This window comes from Fonsecaea erecta, assembly GCF_001651985.1.
Source record: "Fonsecaea erecta strain CBS 125763 chromosome Unknown Scaff4, whole genome shotgun sequence".
Classification (NCBI taxonomy): Eukaryota; Fungi; Ascomycota; class Eurotiomycetes; order Chaetothyriales; family Herpotrichiellaceae; genus Fonsecaea; species Fonsecaea erecta.
Window position 1 is genome coordinate 937,622 of NW_017387247.1, and position 16,923 is coordinate 954,544.

The 16,923-nt window shown below is 54.3% G+C and overlaps 7 protein-coding genes across 7 annotated transcripts; 4 read left to right on the forward strand and 3 right to left on the reverse strand.

The window, feature by feature from the left end:
- Window positions 1-107: 107 nt before the first annotated feature.
- AYL99_05091 (transcriptional adapter 2-alpha) lies at window positions 108-2,087 on the forward strand (the record flags this gene model as incomplete). The annotated part of the gene is made up of 2 exons (XM_018836603.1): window positions 108-1,967; window positions 2,019-2,087. The coding sequence occupies 2 exons, from the start codon at window positions 108-110 to the stop codon at window positions 2,085-2,087; spliced, it is 1,929 nt and encodes a 642-aa protein (XP_018693456.1).
- A 1,110-nt stretch (window positions 2,088-3,197) lies between these two features.
- AYL99_05092 (hypothetical protein) lies at window positions 3,198-3,783 on the forward strand (the record flags this gene model as incomplete). Its single annotated transcript, XM_018836604.1, has 3 exons — window positions 3,198-3,580; window positions 3,635-3,702; window positions 3,767-3,783. The coding sequence occupies 3 exons, from the start codon at window positions 3,198-3,200 to the stop codon at window positions 3,781-3,783; spliced, it is 468 nt and encodes a 155-aa protein (XP_018693457.1).
- Window positions 3,784-4,401: 618 nt separating this feature from the next.
- On the forward strand, window positions 4,402-7,608 carry AYL99_05093 (glycine dehydrogenase; the record flags this gene model as incomplete). The annotated part of the gene is made up of 1 exon (XM_018836605.1): window positions 4,402-7,608. The coding sequence occupies one exon, from the start codon at window positions 4,402-4,404 to the stop codon at window positions 7,606-7,608; it is 3,207 nt and encodes a 1,068-aa protein (XP_018693458.1).
- Window positions 7,609-8,294: 686 nt separating this feature from the next.
- AYL99_05094 (hypothetical protein) lies at window positions 8,295-8,681 on the reverse strand (the record flags this gene model as incomplete). The annotated part of the gene is made up of 2 exons (XM_018836606.1): window positions 8,295-8,510; window positions 8,610-8,681. 2 exons carry the CDS (start codon window positions 8,679-8,681, stop codon window positions 8,295-8,297), a joined length of 288 nt encoding a protein of 95 aa, XP_018693459.1.
- An 851-nt stretch (window positions 8,682-9,532) lies between these two features.
- On the reverse strand, window positions 9,533-12,010 carry AYL99_05095 (hypothetical protein; the record flags this gene model as incomplete). The annotated part of the gene is made up of 1 exon (XM_018836607.1): window positions 9,533-12,010. The coding sequence occupies one exon, from the start codon at window positions 12,008-12,010 to the stop codon at window positions 9,533-9,535; it is 2,478 nt and encodes an 825-aa protein (XP_018693460.1).
- A 573-nt stretch (window positions 12,011-12,583) lies between these two features.
- On the forward strand, window positions 12,584-13,327 carry AYL99_05096 (hypothetical protein; the record flags this gene model as incomplete). Its single annotated transcript, XM_018836608.1, has 3 exons — window positions 12,584-12,771; window positions 12,884-13,016; window positions 13,088-13,327. 3 exons carry the CDS (start codon window positions 12,584-12,586, stop codon window positions 13,325-13,327), a joined length of 561 nt encoding a protein of 186 aa, XP_018693461.1.
- A 1,100-nt stretch (window positions 13,328-14,427) lies between these two features.
- On the reverse strand, window positions 14,428-16,353 carry AYL99_05097 (hypothetical protein; the record flags this gene model as incomplete). The annotated part of the gene is made up of 1 exon (XM_018836609.1): window positions 14,428-16,353. One exon carries the CDS (start codon window positions 16,351-16,353, stop codon window positions 14,428-14,430), a length of 1,926 nt encoding a protein of 641 aa, XP_018693462.1.
- Between the last annotated feature and the right edge of the window lie 570 nt (window positions 16,354-16,923).

Consider the following 16,923-nt stretch of genomic DNA (forward strand, 5'->3'; position numbering starts at 1 on the left):
GGGCCACCAGGGTGGCCACCAGGGCGGGAACGAGACCCCGGCCAGAATATCGGCCGAAAGTTGGGCTGTGCAGAGCGAGTTTGAGATCACGTGCTATCAAAAGCGGAATGGCTCCTTGGCAAGCTGCGGCTGCTGGTGTTGGTGGCGGATATGAGCCCCCAACTTTGAACGTCAGTCGTACAACCACCACTCTGCTATCCCTGCCTGCAACACCATTATCACCACCGTCAACACTTGGAACCCGTTCCAGGCCAGTCCGAAGCAGCCGCAAACCCGTGAACTATATCGTCCACTCTCTTGAATCCGATTCCGAGGGCTCTGCGTCACCGACTGCGCCCCGACAGCGTCGCGACCCACCGGCTGACGCTGCCTACGAGGACGCGACAGTCCCTGCCGAGTACGCGCAATATTTCTCCTCCGACTCTGACTGCGAGGAAGATGCTCGCATTGAGAGAAGCATGGGCGTCATAAGGAAAAATGCAGCCTCGCGCGGCGGCGATGGTGGCACAAAATATCACTGCGACGTTTGCTCCATCGACATCACCTCGACTGTCCGCATATCTTGCGCAAATCCCGCATGTCGCGAATACGATCTTTGTGTCCCATGTTTCGCCCGCGGAGAACACTCCAAAAACCACGACCCGCGCACCCACGAATACCATGTAGTGGAACAGAACTCGATCCCCATCTATACTGAAGACTGGGGTGCCGATGAGGAACTGCTCCTGCTTGAAGGCTCCGAGAGGTATGGACTTGGTTCGTGGGCCGATGTCGCGGAGCACATTGGAGGCTACCGAGAGAAAGATGAAGTCCGCGACCACTACATCAACACCTATATCAATAGTTCATTGTTCCCACTCCCCGAACTAGCCGATCCAGCAGACACACGATTATTTGAACGTATACCCAAAGATGAATTTCAGGCGCGCAAAAAGCGGCGCATTGAGGAACGCAAGGAGGCGGCGAAGTCAGCGCCCCCGGCAACGCCCAAGCAGAAGCCTACCGCATCCGTCCCTGCCTGTCACGAGGTGCAGGGCTTTATGCCTGGTCGTCTAGAATTTGAGACTGAGTTTGCCAATGATGCCGAGGAAGCCGTTCAGCACATGTCTTTCGAGCCTGGTGATGGTCTTGATCCTGTCACTGGTCAGATGGACGAAGAGACCACCTTGAAAATGACAGTCTTCGACATCTACAATTCCAGACTAAAGGCCAGAACGGACCGGAAACGAATAATATTCGAGCATAATCTGTTGGAATACAAAAAGAATCAGCTGATTGATAAGAAGAGAACAAAGGAGGAGAAAGATCTGCTTCACAGAGCCAAGCCGTTTGCCCGAATGATGAATCATGAAGATTTCGAGGCGTTGAACCGGGATCTCCTCCTTGAACACAACTTGCGCATTGCCATCGCGCAGCTACAAGAGTGGAAGCAGATGGGCATTAGCGACTTGAGAGGCGGCGAGAAGTACGAAGCTGACAAACAAGCGCGCGCTATAAGGAATCAACCTCAGGGACAATTCGATAGGATGCCTCAGATACCGAAGAAGGGCAGTCAAATTCAGCAACCCGACCTGCCAACAGAGGCATCCAAGTTGACCACACCTGAACTGCCTCTTCGGTTCCAGCGCAAGCAGAAAACCGTGCCTCAATTCACTGACAGTCAGCCGGCCGTCCAGAACGATTTTGACAAACTTTTTGCTGAGGCCAGCGGTCCAGATAGCTCTGCAGGACCCAAACCGAAAGTTCGCTACGTTGTGCAGCCGTTAAATGGGACAACTCCTTGGAAACTAGAAGAGGATAAAGCCTATGCTCCTGATCTGCAACTTTTGAGTGAGGAAGAAATCCAACTCTGCAATACGCTCCATATCCGACCGAAGCCATATCTTGCCCTCAAAGAAGGCTTGTTGAAAGAAGCCATGAAACAAGGCGGGCAGATGAAGAAGAAGGAGGCTCGAGGAGTCTGCCGGGTAAGTGGACCGACTTCTCGCCATGGGTGCTGCCACTGACCTATGATATAGATCGATGTCAATAAGGCTAATCGCATATTCGACTTTATGATACACTCTGGGTGGATTGCAAAGGCGTGATGGGAGGAAGCGTGTCAATCACTGTATTCCCCCCCTTTCCGCAGCTCCATGAGTTGAGACTTGTTCCACTAGGATTGACACACTTTGTCGAGCTGGAACTTGGAAGGAAAAGGCAATCGATCCTCTTGGGAAGAATCACTCGGGCGCTGTTCTTTGTGCTACACAACTGCGTATCCAGGGTGCACCGATGTGCCATCATACAAGAGCAAGATCGGGCTCACTGGGGCCAGATATCGAGCACGTGATCTTGTCACGTGTGAGTCAAGACCCCCGCCCCAGAACCCACAAATATTTGCGGTGTTGACGTCACCACAACACTGGTGCTACTTTAGTCAAGTCTGACAAACATGCCACTTCTTGGGAGCTTGAAGGAGACTTCTGAATAGTTGCAAAATTGCTGTTGTTAACCTGCAAGCGGCAAGGCTAGAAGGGTCGAAAGCTTGGAAATTGAGGTGAACGTTGCGGATGTCAGATTCTACCTATGAGGCTTTGTAGACAAGGGCAACCCAAGTCTCCATCGAGATATTCCTCTCGATCCATATAACTTCCTCGAAAGTTTCTTGATTGCAAAGCTGTTCGATACGACCAATTCTTCAGACCATGCAGACACCGCCTCAAGCCACAGGATCACCAGATCGCCGTATGTTTGGGCCCTTCGAGCATGCTAGCCTCTCACTAAATCTCCCAAATTGCCAGTGTCGTCGTCACAGCATTCCCTGGGCGCGGCCTGATACGACGAAGCAAGTTATCTGAAGTTGCCAGGGTCCAGGTGTCTTGCCCCTTCAAGTGAGACCAACACCCCGATCTGTGACTTTGGTGGCTCTAGTTGCCGACGTGGCGTCATTTGGATTGGTTTGAGCTGACAAGGCTGGCGATCACTCCCTGTTTCTGAGCCTTGTCCGCATTCCTACGTCACACCAGCACGCAAAACCTGATTCTAGGACACCACCACCGTCGACAAATGGGCGTCGAGACATGCATTTAAAATGTGTTATATAGCACATCTTGAACAGAAATCCCACGATTCTTTCACTCAAACCAATATCGATATTCCTCGTCTCTTGCTGAACATCTGGACGTCATTCTACCAACTTCGATCTGCCCATCAAGATGCCTCTCTTCGGACACAAGAACACAGAGCCAACCCCTGCGCAGACAACAGCACCCAGATACTCGAACTCGTCGGCCGATGGCAGCCCCCGAAGGGGCTTTTTCAACCGCCATCGTTCATCCTCTGCCTCATCAGCAGATAACTACGACTCACATAATAACCGCCGCCAGGGTTCCAAAGTCTCTCGTTCTTCGACCACCCGAGGCTCTGGCGGGTTGTTCCACCGTAACCACGAAGACCCATCCATTGTTGGCGCCCGCGAGCGAGTGCTCCAGGCCGAAACAGCCGAGAGGGAGGCGGACCGCGCCCTCGTTCAGGCAAGAGCAGCGGTGAGGGAGGCTAGAGACCGTGTCAAGATGCTTGAACGTGAGGCTGAGGAGGAGTGAGTATTCCTTGTAGGAATCTGCCAACCTCGACACTGACGTGGATGTTACAGGGCTCGTCTGGCGAAGATCAAGCAGACCCAAGCCAAGGACATTTCGAAGAGAGCCAAGCCTCTTGGACGTGAGTACCACTGCCTGTGACTGGGCTGCTTGAAGTACAAATGCTGACTATCTCTGTTTTGAAGGCCACGACCATTATTGAGCGTCACATCATAGCCACCCCCGAGCGGTAATATGTTTTTAGAAAGGGTGCGATTTAGGCCGAACATGTTGCGGGCAGTTGCTATTGAGCGAGTGTAACAATACTTTCCTAGATATCCCCTGTGTACCATCATGATGAACCATTTTAAAGCGATGTGGGAGAGTTCACCTGGACAATTACGAATTTATATAAACCACTAACTTATTCATATCATTTTCGCGACCTTGCCCAAGGAACATCACACCATTGGTAACGGCCGAGGCTGCCCATGCAACGATTAGATTGATTGGCCCTGTGCTAAACGATATCTGGTTATCGGGACGTGGCTTGGCAAATTAGAGGCAGCTTTTAAAGCTTTGCTTTCGTAGCACCCGCAGCTATGGACCCCTGCAGCTGTGGTTGGTGCCGTCGTGCGTGGTGCGGTCACCAGTCCGCGTGCCTTTCCTCCGATGGATTATTTTCCACAGAGTATGTTGGGGTTACCGCTGGCCACACTCAATAACTGCGAGTCCCCGTCTCTTTTATCTCCTTCTTCTTGTCCCAGTCGCCGGCTTCTTGCTTCGTCGACAGTTTCAATGTGGTTGTTGTAGCCCACTACCTTGCCCCAGGCCTTACAAGATGGCCAACCAGACTGTCGTCCTGCCCCGCGCCGCCCACTCTGTCACCCGACTCCTTCGTCCTCATCTCCTGCGAGGCAACAACGCTCGGATATGTAAGAGATGTATTGCCACGGGACAGCAGCGCAATGAGCAGGATGGTCCTGATTCGTTGACCTTCTCCGAGCGGGCGCCGTTCATGGCTCAGAATGAGCTATTCAGTCGACGCCATATCGGTCCTTCCCACGAGGACGAGACGGAGATGCTCAAGGCGCTGGACCCCCCTGTCAAGGATCTCGAGGACTTCATACAGCAGTCTCTACCGCAAGGGATCCGACAGAAAGCTGCCACCACCCTCATGGATGCACAAGGAAGACACAACATCAAGGGGCGCAGTGAGAAGCAAGTGCAGAGCGAGCTGAACAAACTGGCCAAATTGAACACCCTCTCGCGCAATTTCATAGGCGCGGGTTACTATGGGACAACCACCCCACCGGTTATCACGAGAAACATTCTGGAAAATCCTGCCTGGTACACCAGTTACACCCCTTATCAGGCGGAGATCAGTCAGGGTCGCCTGGAGTCACTTCTGAATTTCCAGACCCTTGTGACCGATCTGACGGGCCTTGCCATAGCTAATGCATCTGTCCTTGATGAGGGCACTGCTGCTGCTGAGGCGATGACTCTGTCCATGAACGCTCTTTCCACCTCTCGACTCAGGGCACCTGGTAAGACGTTTGTTGTCTCGAGCCTTTGCCACCCTCAGACAATTGCAGTTCTGGAGGCGAGGGCGGCGGGCTTTGGCATCAACATCGTGGTGGGTGATATCCTGGACAACGACTGTCAACTGGTCAAGGACCAGGGAAGGAACTTGGTCGGCGTTCTCGCGCAATATCCCGACACCACTGGAGGCGTCTTCGATTTCCAGAACCTCTCGGATGTGATACATGCTGCGGATGCCACATTTTGTGTTGCAACAGACCTGCTTGCACTGACTCTATTGAAAGCGCCCGGTGAATTTGGCGCCGACGTTGCCTTTGGAAGTGCGCAACGATTTGGCGTCCCTATGGGTTTCGGCGGGCCGCATGCTGCCTTCTTTGCCTGCAATGAGAAACACAAACGGAAGATCCCTGGTCGACTCGTCGGAGTGTCCAAGGATCGACTTGGCAATCGTGCTCTCCGCCTCGCCCTCCAAACTCGGGAGCAACATATTCGGAGGGAAAAGGCCACTAGCAACATCTGTACCGCCCAAGCGCTGCTCGCTAACATGAGCGCCTTTTATGCCATTTACCATGGACCAGAAGGCTTGAAAGACATTGCTCATCGGATATGGGCCATGGCTAAATTCGTTCAAATGTTGGTAGAAAAACACAGCTCGACGCTCAATGTGGTCACAAGAGGTCTTGGTGATGATGGCGCCGTGCTCTTTGACACTGTTACTCTAGAAGCGCAGGACACCGACGTCTACGAGAAGGTATTGGCACGAGCTTCCAAACTAGGCGTCAGTCTGCGAACGAATGTTCCCGGAAGTAGCCCCGGAAAGCCAAGACTCGGCTTCTCTATTGACGAGTCGACCGGCAGCAAGAATCTGGTCAAGCTGGTGAGTGCTCTTGGGATAAAGGATAGCGACGTCGAAGCTGCCTTGCGAGACTCGCAAATTCTTTCCAAAGTCAACAAACGGGACGCCGCAAACACACTACAGAGATCGACGCCATTTTTGACCCATCCTGTCTTCAATGACCATCACTCAGAAACCGAGCTCCTTCGATATATGCACCATCTCCAATCGAAAGACCTCTCGCTTGTACACTCGATGATCCCATTAGGCTCGTGCACCATGAAACTCAACGGCACTACGGAGATGCTACCCGTGTCGAATGTTGGGTGGTCCGCACTTCACCCTTTTGCTTCCGGTGCAGATGGCTATAAGGCTCTCATTGAGCGGCTGTCCAAAAACCTGGCGACGATCACTGGGATGGCTGCGGTCAGCTTACAGCCAAATTCCGGCGCGCAGGGAGAGTTTGCTGGGCTTCGGGTGATTGAGAGATATCACGCCAACAGAGGCCAGAGCAAACGAAAGGTATGCTTGATCCCTGTCTCCGCCCACGGCACAAATCCTGCATCTGCCGCCATGGCCGGAATGAAAGTTGTTCCGTTGAAGTGCGACACAAAGACTGGCAACCTGGATATCAAAGACCTCAAGGAAAAGTGTGAAAAGCACAAGGATGACTTGGCTGCCATCATGATTACCTACCCGAGCACGTTTGGTGTCTTTGAACCAGCCATCAAGGAGGTTTGTCAGATTGTGCACGATCACGGCGGTCAAGTGTACATGGACGGCGCCAACCTCAACGCTCAAATTGGCCTTTGCAACCCCGGTGAAATTGGAGCCGATGTCTGCCATCTCAACCTGCACAAGACTTTCTGCATTCCGCATGGTGGCGGTGGGCCCGGCGTGGGACCTATCGCCGTCAAGGATCATCTTCAACCATTCTTACCCACTCATCCTCTCGTGGATCCCCATCCTGGTCCAGATCGAGCTAGGACAGCGATCTCCCCAGTAAGCTCTGCACCTTGGGGCAGTGCTCTCATTCTACCCATCAGCTATGCCTACATCCAACTTATGGGGAGTGAAGGGCTGAAACATGGCACGGAAGTTGCGCTGCTGAATGCGAACTACATCATGTCCCGCCTCAGACCGCATTATCCCATCGTCTATACCAACGCAAACGGGCGATGTGCACATGAATTCATCCTGGACGCCAGAGGTTTCAAAGAGACCTCAGGCATTGAGGCAATCGACATTGCGAAGCGACTGCAAGACTACGGCTTCCACGCCCCGACCATGAGCTGGCCCGTGGCGAACACTCTCATGATTGAACCTACCGAATCGGAGTCGAAGGAGGAACTTGACCGATTCTGCGATGCTTTGATTGAGATCCGAAAGGAGATCAAAGCTATCGAAGACGGGGACATGCCCCGAGAGGGTAATGTCCTAAAGATGTCGCCACATCCGCAACAGGATCTGATGCGAAATGATTGGGATCGACCTTACTCTCGAGAGCAAGCGGCATATCCACTGCCGTGGCTGCGAGAGAAGAAATTCTGGCCTACCGTCGCCCGGGTCGATGACGCCTACGGAGACACCAACCTTTTCTGTACCTGTACACCTGTCGAAGGCTTCGAGAAGGAGGGTATCACTGGGCACCAAGCACCGATGCCTACATGATCTGTGATGCTGCAAATATTGTGCATCCATTTACGGAATTAGGCGGTTGGAAAGTATTATCCTCAGCCTTTTGGAAAAAAGCTTGATCGGGGTTCAACATTCTGGTCTAGCGTGGCGCAAACATGAGGGTTGTATAGGGATTCCCACACAGGTACGCTACAAGAGTTCGGCGCAAGCAAATGATTCAACCTGCACCAAAAATATTTCCAATGTCTTTCGTCCTCTTTATGTTGAGGAGTTCTTGAATCTCATATGCATACAAGCACTTTTTCTTTCCTTTTCGTCCACGGGCTCGTCTATTTACAGTCGAACCGTCGATTGAGGCGATTCAATGTACGGACAGCTTTCGACACATGCTGCTGAGGCTGAAAGCAACTCGCTACAGGAAAGAGGAACGACATCGATTGTTTGTCTTTGAGGTGCACCCCCTAACGACGGAGGATTCTTTTCTTCTGAAAAAGGTGAAGGACTAATCGAGCCGGTGATAGGTTACGGCGTATGAAATCTCGTTACAGAAATGCGTCTCTTTTCCTTCTCTTTCTCTCTTCTGTGGGTTTGTGATCAGATCGTTCCATTTTACGACGGCGTGGATCGGTATAGAGTGCCCTGATCTTCCTCTCCTTTTCAATCCGCCGGTGGCCATTGTTGTTTCCTTCTTGTTCCCTTCAGCTCCTTTCTGCGAGGGCTCAAAACCGCGGGGCGCCACTCTTCCACTGCCCTGCATCCTCGACGCCGCGGGCAACTTTTCGTGCCCCGTTCTCGATGCCGGTCAAGGTGTTCGCAAGGCCATCTCCCACGGGTTTTCCCAAACTGCCCGTGGCGCCAGTGATGGTGTCGCCGATGCCACGGCCTGCAGCGCCGGTGACGCCGCCCACGGTACGAGTCAGGCCGCCGACGGTGTTCTATATATTGAGACGGGCAATGGTCAGCGGATTGGTGCAACGACTAACAATGGAAATGTGGAATGTAGAAGGCAATACAAGATGGGAGGAGCAACTTACACCCACGGCAGAGGTGACGAACTTTGCGGCGCCCGTGACGCCTTCATCGGACGACGAGGTGTTGATAGGCATTATGTTTAACTATATATGTGTGGCCTTTTCTTTCGCGGTTGTGTTCGTCTGTGTTCCTTCCTGCTTTCTTTTTCAGGTATTGATTAAGAGCGACACTGTATTCGACTGGTTGGTTTTGTTTTGTAATAGACTAGAACGCTCTTGTGCGAACGATAGCATGGGTCTCTATATCGTCTGCCAGTCTGTCGCCTGTTGCGCGTACATATACGTAGTATATACGAGGCGCGGGAGACGATGATGTCATACCTTCTTTCCCTCCCTCTCTGTGTCCCACTTGTTTATCTGAGTGAGTGGCTTGTATTCCATTAATCCCATCCCTGTTCCCCCCTGGTGCTCCTACCGAGGAGGGGAACCCTGGATCCTACAGGAAGGACTGACAGGGTCACAGTCACCGTTCGAACACTCTTGTTCCATGCATGCCGCCCCCAAGCTCGGTCGGGGGTTGGTGGATCGGTGGCTGTGTTTTCCCATCACATGCGAGGCAGGATTGAGACAGATAGAGAGGCTATTGGCCCTTGAATTCTACTCACCCACCCTACATACATACATACATACATACATACATACATACTTCGATCGACATGGAATATGTACGTGAGGTTCGAATCCTGATGATATATACTGCTAGCCAGATGGATGGAAGCCCTCTAATGACACCATCTTGGACGGGGAAGTCTAGGTGCTCCGGTCAATTGCCTGCGAGAGCCGGTGGGGGGGAAGATAGTATGTACAGTATGTACGTGGGGAAATAGCTTGGATGTTGGGCGAGGCCTCAATACCCGACCTGGTGTTCTCGCACATCCGTGTCGCTGCCGTGTTGTCGCGGCGCGATCCTGGTCTTCACGGTCACCCTACTGTTCGTCGTCCCGAAGTAAGGCATTCTGCTCTTGCGGTTCGTCGCCATGGCCATTTCCGTCATTGGCCGCCGCCGCCGCAGGAGCATTTACGGACGCAGGCCCACGGGGATGCTGTGCATCCTCAACGTCGTTGTTTTCGACCACGGCGCTCTTGATCTTGACGGAGTGTCCGTCCGGGGTGTAGAGGCCCACAATGTCATGGTTCTTCAGCTTGTTCTTCTTTCCCACAGGCACTTTGACTTCTTGCTCTGCTTCCGACTCGGTGGCCAGCGGGGCCTTGCGCAGGATCGGCTCCGTCGTCGAGTCGATGAGCTGCGCGACGGCCTGCCAGGCGTTGCCGAGACTCGAGATGTTCGTTCGCCGCAGGAATGCGGGCAGGATCAAGCCGAGAACGACGAGCAGATGCACGCCCAGCACGATGGTGACGGCGATCAACCCGCGTTTTCGGACCGGAGCCGAGGCCTGCACGTACGGCGCCGCCGTCACGTTCGAGACGCCGTTGAGCTGCTGCACCTGCTGGTAGTAGGCCAGCTCGCTCAGGACGGTGACGATGCTCTGCATGGCGAACGACAGAGAGCCCCCGGCCTGGAGAATCTCCTGCACGAGACCCGTCAGGGACGCGTCGGCGTAGTCGTACGACATCTGACTAGACCACATCCCCGCGAGCTGATAGCTCTGCCATAACATGCGGGTGCAGTTGCCGCCGGGGAGGTAGTTGAAGGCATTGCTCTGGAGCGAGCCGGCCATGTTGGCGTAGTCGGTGATCCAACTCGTCTGCGTGACGCGGTCTTGCGGGACCAAGTAGTCGCCAAAATCGGGCTCAGGAATCCAGGAGTCTCGCTTCTGGAGATTCATGATGTTGCGGCCGCGCCAGTCGCGCGAGTACGTAGCCGCCCCCGTGTCGCGGTCCTGTCCCAGCTGTCCTCTGATGGCGTCGTATTCATAGGCTTGCCTCGCCGTGTTCCACGACGGCGTGAGGTCCGAGTGGTTGCCGGACGAATCGATCTGGACGTGGAGATCGGCCGTGTCAAAGGCCGTGTAGCACAGGCTGACGCTCAGATTGAGGGTGGCATCGTCCGAATAGATCAGGTCGTACCACTCGTTCTTCTGCCCGTGCACGCTGTAGCCCACGGGCGGCGTGCCCGCGCCCCGGAAGATCCCCTGGTTAGGGTCCTCGCCGGGGAGAGCTTGTGCCCAGTCGGCCTCGGAGCCGGACGAGACGTTGAGCACCAGGTACGCGTTGCCGAAGGAATAGTTCGGGTCGCCGCCCGCTGGGGGGTTCTCGCGCGTCTCCTGCCCGGGCACTTGGAACTGGCTCTGTAACAGGAAGGGCGTTTCTTCCACAGACCCGGCAGGCTGACACGCCACTAGCCGCCACTGGGGGAACTGGGCCTGGGTCGAGGAGAGCTGGGTGTGTCCGTTGCCCGCCAACGCGGACAGGGGGACCATGCAGGCAATGTCCCCAGGGCAGTTTCCCGACGCACATTCGAATTCGGGAGAGGACACCGGTTGCAGGCCGAGTTTCTGGGGGTCGTAGGTGCCGAGATCGACGGTGAAGCCGGTTTCAAAGCCCAGCGACTCGTCTGCATAGTGCACACGAGGATTGACGAGTGTGGGCCGGATGCAAACAGTTCTGGCGTCGAGGACCGTGGCCACACCGTCCCACGATGCCACCATCGACCGCGTCTGCTGGTTGACCACGGGGAGGAACGCCCTCAACGTCAGACCGGTATCGTCGACTCCGTCAGGCAGATCTTGAGCGGGGGGTTCATGGTATTCGGCAAAACTGGGGTACGACTGGAGCTGCTGCGACCACGTGCTGCCATGGGTGACGACGGGAATGGCGCCGTCTTGGCCGTATGCAAAGTGTGTGGGCGACTGCTTGGTTTGGCTCGAGGCCCGCGCGACCACGACGGCGACGTCGGAAAGCAGGGCAAAGGAAGTAAACTGAACCAGTGCCGTTGTCGAGGCCAGAACCGCGATCAGGAGTGGCAATGACACGGTCTTCCAACGCCGAGGATTGAAGCGGAAGGCTTTCCAGAGCCACCACGAAAGCATGTACGGCCCTCCATTCGCGTTGCGGGTTGTTGACACCGACGCCAGGTTGAGCAGGAGCACGGCCGTGTGCTCCAGGGCGAGACTGGCCAGCATGGCCGTGGCGGCCGACGCATGGAACGACACCGACTGTCGGATAGCCAGCGACGACAACGCGACCGCCCGGGAGGTCCAGTTCCGGTCGATGACGGTTCGCCAAAACGAGATCCCATCGTTTCCCAGCCACAAGAACCAGAGGAATCCCAGGCTCAAGATGATGAGGGCCAGTCCGATGCTGAGGGTGCATGTCGCCAGCAGGCCGATCTTGTCATAAAACGAGAAATACGTCTTGGGTGGTGTCGGTTGCTCAGACGGACCGGACGGCTGCTCTTTGACTGCTGGCGCCGAGCTCGACTTTGATGATGAAAAAGACGCCATCCTCAAGAGCAGCAGCGACAATCATGGACGGCCGCGAAGGAGCGTAGCTGTATGTTGAGAGCCGTTTCCAAATGTCTGGAAGCCATGAGGCAGGGACAGCAGAGGCACAGACAACACACAGCACCACAAATCGCAAAGAAAGACGAGTTCGGCTCCATGCAAGAAGGAGGAGGAGCTGAAATTTGTGGCGTCGACTTGCACACGACCACCACCAGCACGCGAGACGTTATTGGGCATGGTGATGGCGTTAGGGGGAGAAGAGGTTCTAGAATACGAGAAGGTCTCACATTGAAGAACCTGTTTAGGAGGAGCGTGTTACCGAGACAGTGTGTCCACTGCTCCATTTGGAATGAGGATACGGCTGCTGTGTTTCCCACACACTCTCACACACACATCTGGCTCCCTCGATCAGTGGTAGCACGGGCCACAGCATCGAGAGTTCGTTCATGATATACTAATTATATTATATTATCTGGACGTTTTTACTCCTTGGGCCACTCAATCAACCAACAGCACAAACCCAACTCTCTCTTCCCCTCTCTCTCTTCTTCGACATAATAATCCTATTCAGCAATGGTGTTGTTCCTCGACTTGCTCTTGTTCTTGCTCGCCGGCGCCTCGCTGGTCGTCGGACAGTTCAACTGCACACAAGCCAACACGGCATTCTGTGCCACCCCGGTGTCCGGCGTGACCAACGACAATATCATTTTCCGGTGCTTCTACGACACGGGCAGCGCGTCCCCGGGCAATTGCAACGACGAGTAAGTGGGGGATTGCAAAGCAGAGGAGAGGCTTCCCTGGGCCTGGACATCTGCCCCCCGGCAATCCAGAGTCCAGAAATACAGAGAGCTTACCTGTTGGTCTTGTCTACAGCCTCGCCGACGTCCCGCCCGTCGGGCTCAAGTACGCCTATTGCTGGGAGTCGTCCCCGACCGCTGGCGACGCGCAGTGCACATTCAACTGTGTGGCCGTGACGGCTGCCAACGGCACGACGTTCTATCCGGTGGTAAGTGTTGCAGAGGAATTTGAAAGGTTCCGTCCAGTTCTCAGAAGCTCACACCCCGTTTGTCATATTAGGGCTGCAATGGGACGGACTCGACAACTACAACAAGCACGACGGCTCTTTCGAGCACGGGGACTCCCTCATCAAGCTCGTTAAGCTCTTTCGGGCCGAGCCCCTCCCAGACCGGCTCGGCGACCTCATCGGCGACCTCATCGGCGGCTACGTCGCAGTCTACCTCCAATGCAGCAATGAAATTGGACGGTGCAAGTGTATGGCGAGTCCTCGCGATGGTGGGGGGATTCCTGGTTGTTTAGGCTGTGGTGGACTGGACCGGGCTGGACTGGACTGGTCTGGGCCAGCCCAAGGAGACCTCCAGCTCAGCCTGATCCCGTTCACCAGTCCCCTAAAAAGCTCGTATAGGCTTGCGCGTCTTGGGGCTTGCATATTGGCTGAAGAACGATGGGAAGCGAGTACCCAGGTACTCGGTACTCATACATACTAGGGGAGGAGATTTGCCATGGCCTGTGATTGGGAATAAGCGTGTGATTGATTGTCATTGTTCTGAAGAGCCTCCCTTCCGCCCGAGACAAAAACTCTGTTTCGCCCGTGAATTATTTATTGGTTGGTGGCGTTTCGCTAGTGCTTGCTCGTGATGCCTCCGCTGGGGGCAGCGTGCACGCTCCCAGAAACGGTTTCGGTTGGATTTCCACCTTGATTCTCTCTCACTCTCTCACAGAGCTCGAGATGTCTATAACAAAACTCGTTCATCATACGAGTACATACGAGCGGGACTTCCTTCAGACGTGACTTAATACTGCGTAATGAGGACGGATACAGAGATCGATAAGTCTGAACCGGTACTTCCGACGACGTAGGGAACTAACGGCTTGTACTTCATACTCGTAAAGCCCCCAGTTCACCCACTTCACTTCCAATGCACCAGTACCTCGTCCTGGTTGGTCCAAAGGTGTCAATAATTAGCTCCAAGAATCTTTTTGGATGGGGATGCAATCATCGCCCCTGCTATCTGGTTAGGCCTTGTAGGCTCTTAATACGTGTATTATCATGTGGATTCAAAGGTATCCAAGCCTCTCTGCTTACTCGGTATAATAACCCGTACGAAGTTCAACGTCTTGGCTACCTATGGCCGGTTACGAGGAAGATCTGATTGCTGGTGATCCAGGGGAATCGGCGTAAAGCTAGCAAATTGCGAGGTGTTTTGTTGGTATGCTCTCGCCTTCAGCTGATATTGATAGCTGCAGGTGACAGACGCTGTTATGGTAACTCTTTTCCCTCTTGAAGCTGTTCGTAATTGTTTTGTTTCGTCATTCGTCGTCATAAGCCAGAATAGATACGCCCGTCTGACGACCTATGGACTCCTTATGTGCAAGTAGGTAGCTCGCTAGGTAGGTGGTCATAGCCCCGGTCGTGCACACGAGGAAAGTGCTTGTTCAATATCTTCTGTGCCATCTTCAACATCGTCGTCGTCCCCTTCCTCGTCCCAGCCCGTCTGCAGGGGCATTGTCTCCTTTTCGGGATTGCGGTTTCTCCTCGTGATGATGCTTGACTTTCGATGCCAGAGATACGAAACCGGGTTCTTCCACCTCTCCTTCACACCGGACAGAGGCTTTCGCCGATTCCACAAATACCAGCCCAAGCAGAACCCGACGAATAAGGCACAGGTGGCGACGACAAAACGAAAGTCTCCCTCCGAGGGTGCATTTCCGATCGTTCGGTCAACAACATTGGTATAACCCAGAACGTGGCCTTGTCGATCCAATGCTGCCACGCGCAGGTACCGTGCCATGTCCGCCTGGAGTTGAAACGACGTCTCAAACTTTTCTTTCCTGATATGCGCCAGGTCGTGGTATGAGTCGTCTTCGGTGCCATTTAGACCTCTTCGTATCTCAGTTTCTGTTTCTGCACGGCCCTGGAGGACCCAGGTGTGCACCTCGGTCGCACCATTCCAACTCACGTATGCTCTCTCGTCTCGCGGTCGGAGGTACAAGTCTGGCGGTGTCGTGGGTTTCCCAACCCACGAAGAAGTACGAAACGTGCGGTACGATTTCACCCATCCGAGCCCCCAGAAGATTGACGGGGCAATGTGCACGTCACACAAGACTTCACCCTGCGTGTCGAATTCTGTATATGCAGGCACATAGCCCCAGCCGACGAGCGCACGGCCCGACTCAGGGAGGAGCTGGATCGACCCCTGACTCCCCACGAGCCGGTGGTCGGGATGCACGTATTCTTGGACCAGGGTGGCTGTCATCTTCTCCAGATCCAGCGAAATCACCAATCCTCGACTATACTCGGCGTTCTCGAACAGGTGGTCATATTTCCCATTGTCGAAGAGAGTGACGGTGTTATTCTCATGCATCCTCATATGATGTTGAAATGAGAAATTCGTCGCCCGGCCCTGGGACAGGTCTGTGAAATGGTTTCTTTTCCCGCCCAAGATCCAGAGGACGTCGCCACGCGGGCTGATGCATGTAACCGCGTGCATATACCGCGAGGAGACGTAGTAATTCCCCGTTTCCTCGTCCTTTTGGATGCTGTTGATGTGGAAGAAATCCCACGCCGTCTGAGGGCTTTCGCCGATATGCGAGATCCTGCGACCTGAGGTGTCTGGACGCTGCGCTTCGGCCTCAATGGTGTGGAACGTGTCTTGGATCTCATGGTGCTCTGACGCACGCCATTCGAAAATCAGCTCATCGGTCTCGATGTCGACTTCCTGGAAGACGCTGTCGTAAATCCAGCCTTGCCCGACAACGCCGAAGGCCGACAGGTTTGCCGGGGTGGGGTCGTACACCGTCATCAACGCCGTGCGATTGCGTGTGATTTCGAATTCATGCAAGTCGCCGGTCAGGCCATTGGCCGGGCTCACCGTCTTGTACACCCGGTACGCCGAATCCAGCATCACATACGAGCCCGAACCGAAGGTGCCCGTATCCGACCCCGTCCAGAATGTCAAATAGTTGTGTCCGCGATATTGTTGGACCTTGAAATCCATGGCTTGGCCGTACTTGTCCTCCGCCCACACCAATTCACCGCGCGAGTCCATGATCAGAGGCCCGGGCGCGGATACCATGTGCCCGCGTGGCGACGTGAAGGTCAACCCGGAGTCGGCGCAGCGTTCGTCCCAACGTTTGAAATTCAAGAGGGGCGCCGTTCCCGACCAGGATTTGTATGACTGCTGCGGATAAAGGCCCAATAGACCCCAGTCGTACAGGAGAGACGAATATACTCCATGATCCGAGGACAGCGATTGCGCGTTAACCGGCAGCAGGCAAGGGATGAGGAAGAGAACAGTCTGATAGAGGAATGAAATATCCACCATTTTGTCTGCTCGAGCAAATTGATACTGACAACTGGCGACGACGAGTGCTCCGCCAAGATAGTAGGACGCAAACACCGGATATTGTTTGAAGCTTCATGAAATCATATTTTGTATTGCAGAGGATATTCAATTCCGAAAGGCAACCAACTACGCACGGTATCTTCCACTCTGCAATAGCTGGATACAGTGGTGCCGCTTGTCTTCGACAGAATGAAATGTCGTGAATCACCACAGGTCAAAACACACCTGGTGAGCTTCATCGTTGGTCCCATCTCCAAACAGCTGTCAAGCATCATTGCCTTTCCCAAGACTGGCCCTTTACGTCATGTTCCACGGTCGACCTCAACTGCCCTATATGGATGTGGACCCTACCACAACCTGAACGATTGAGGCTGTGCATTGTGATGGAGGTTCTTCCAAGGATATCCAAGGCGTTTAGCGGCCACGCTTGCATAGCAGCGACGGTATGGTGGCGACAGGGCCAGTGGGTGGCTCGCAAGTACTTCCAACGTCGGTTGTAAAGACGTCGCGTGCCTGGGTACTGAGTCCGGCTATCGCAAGGCTATGGGT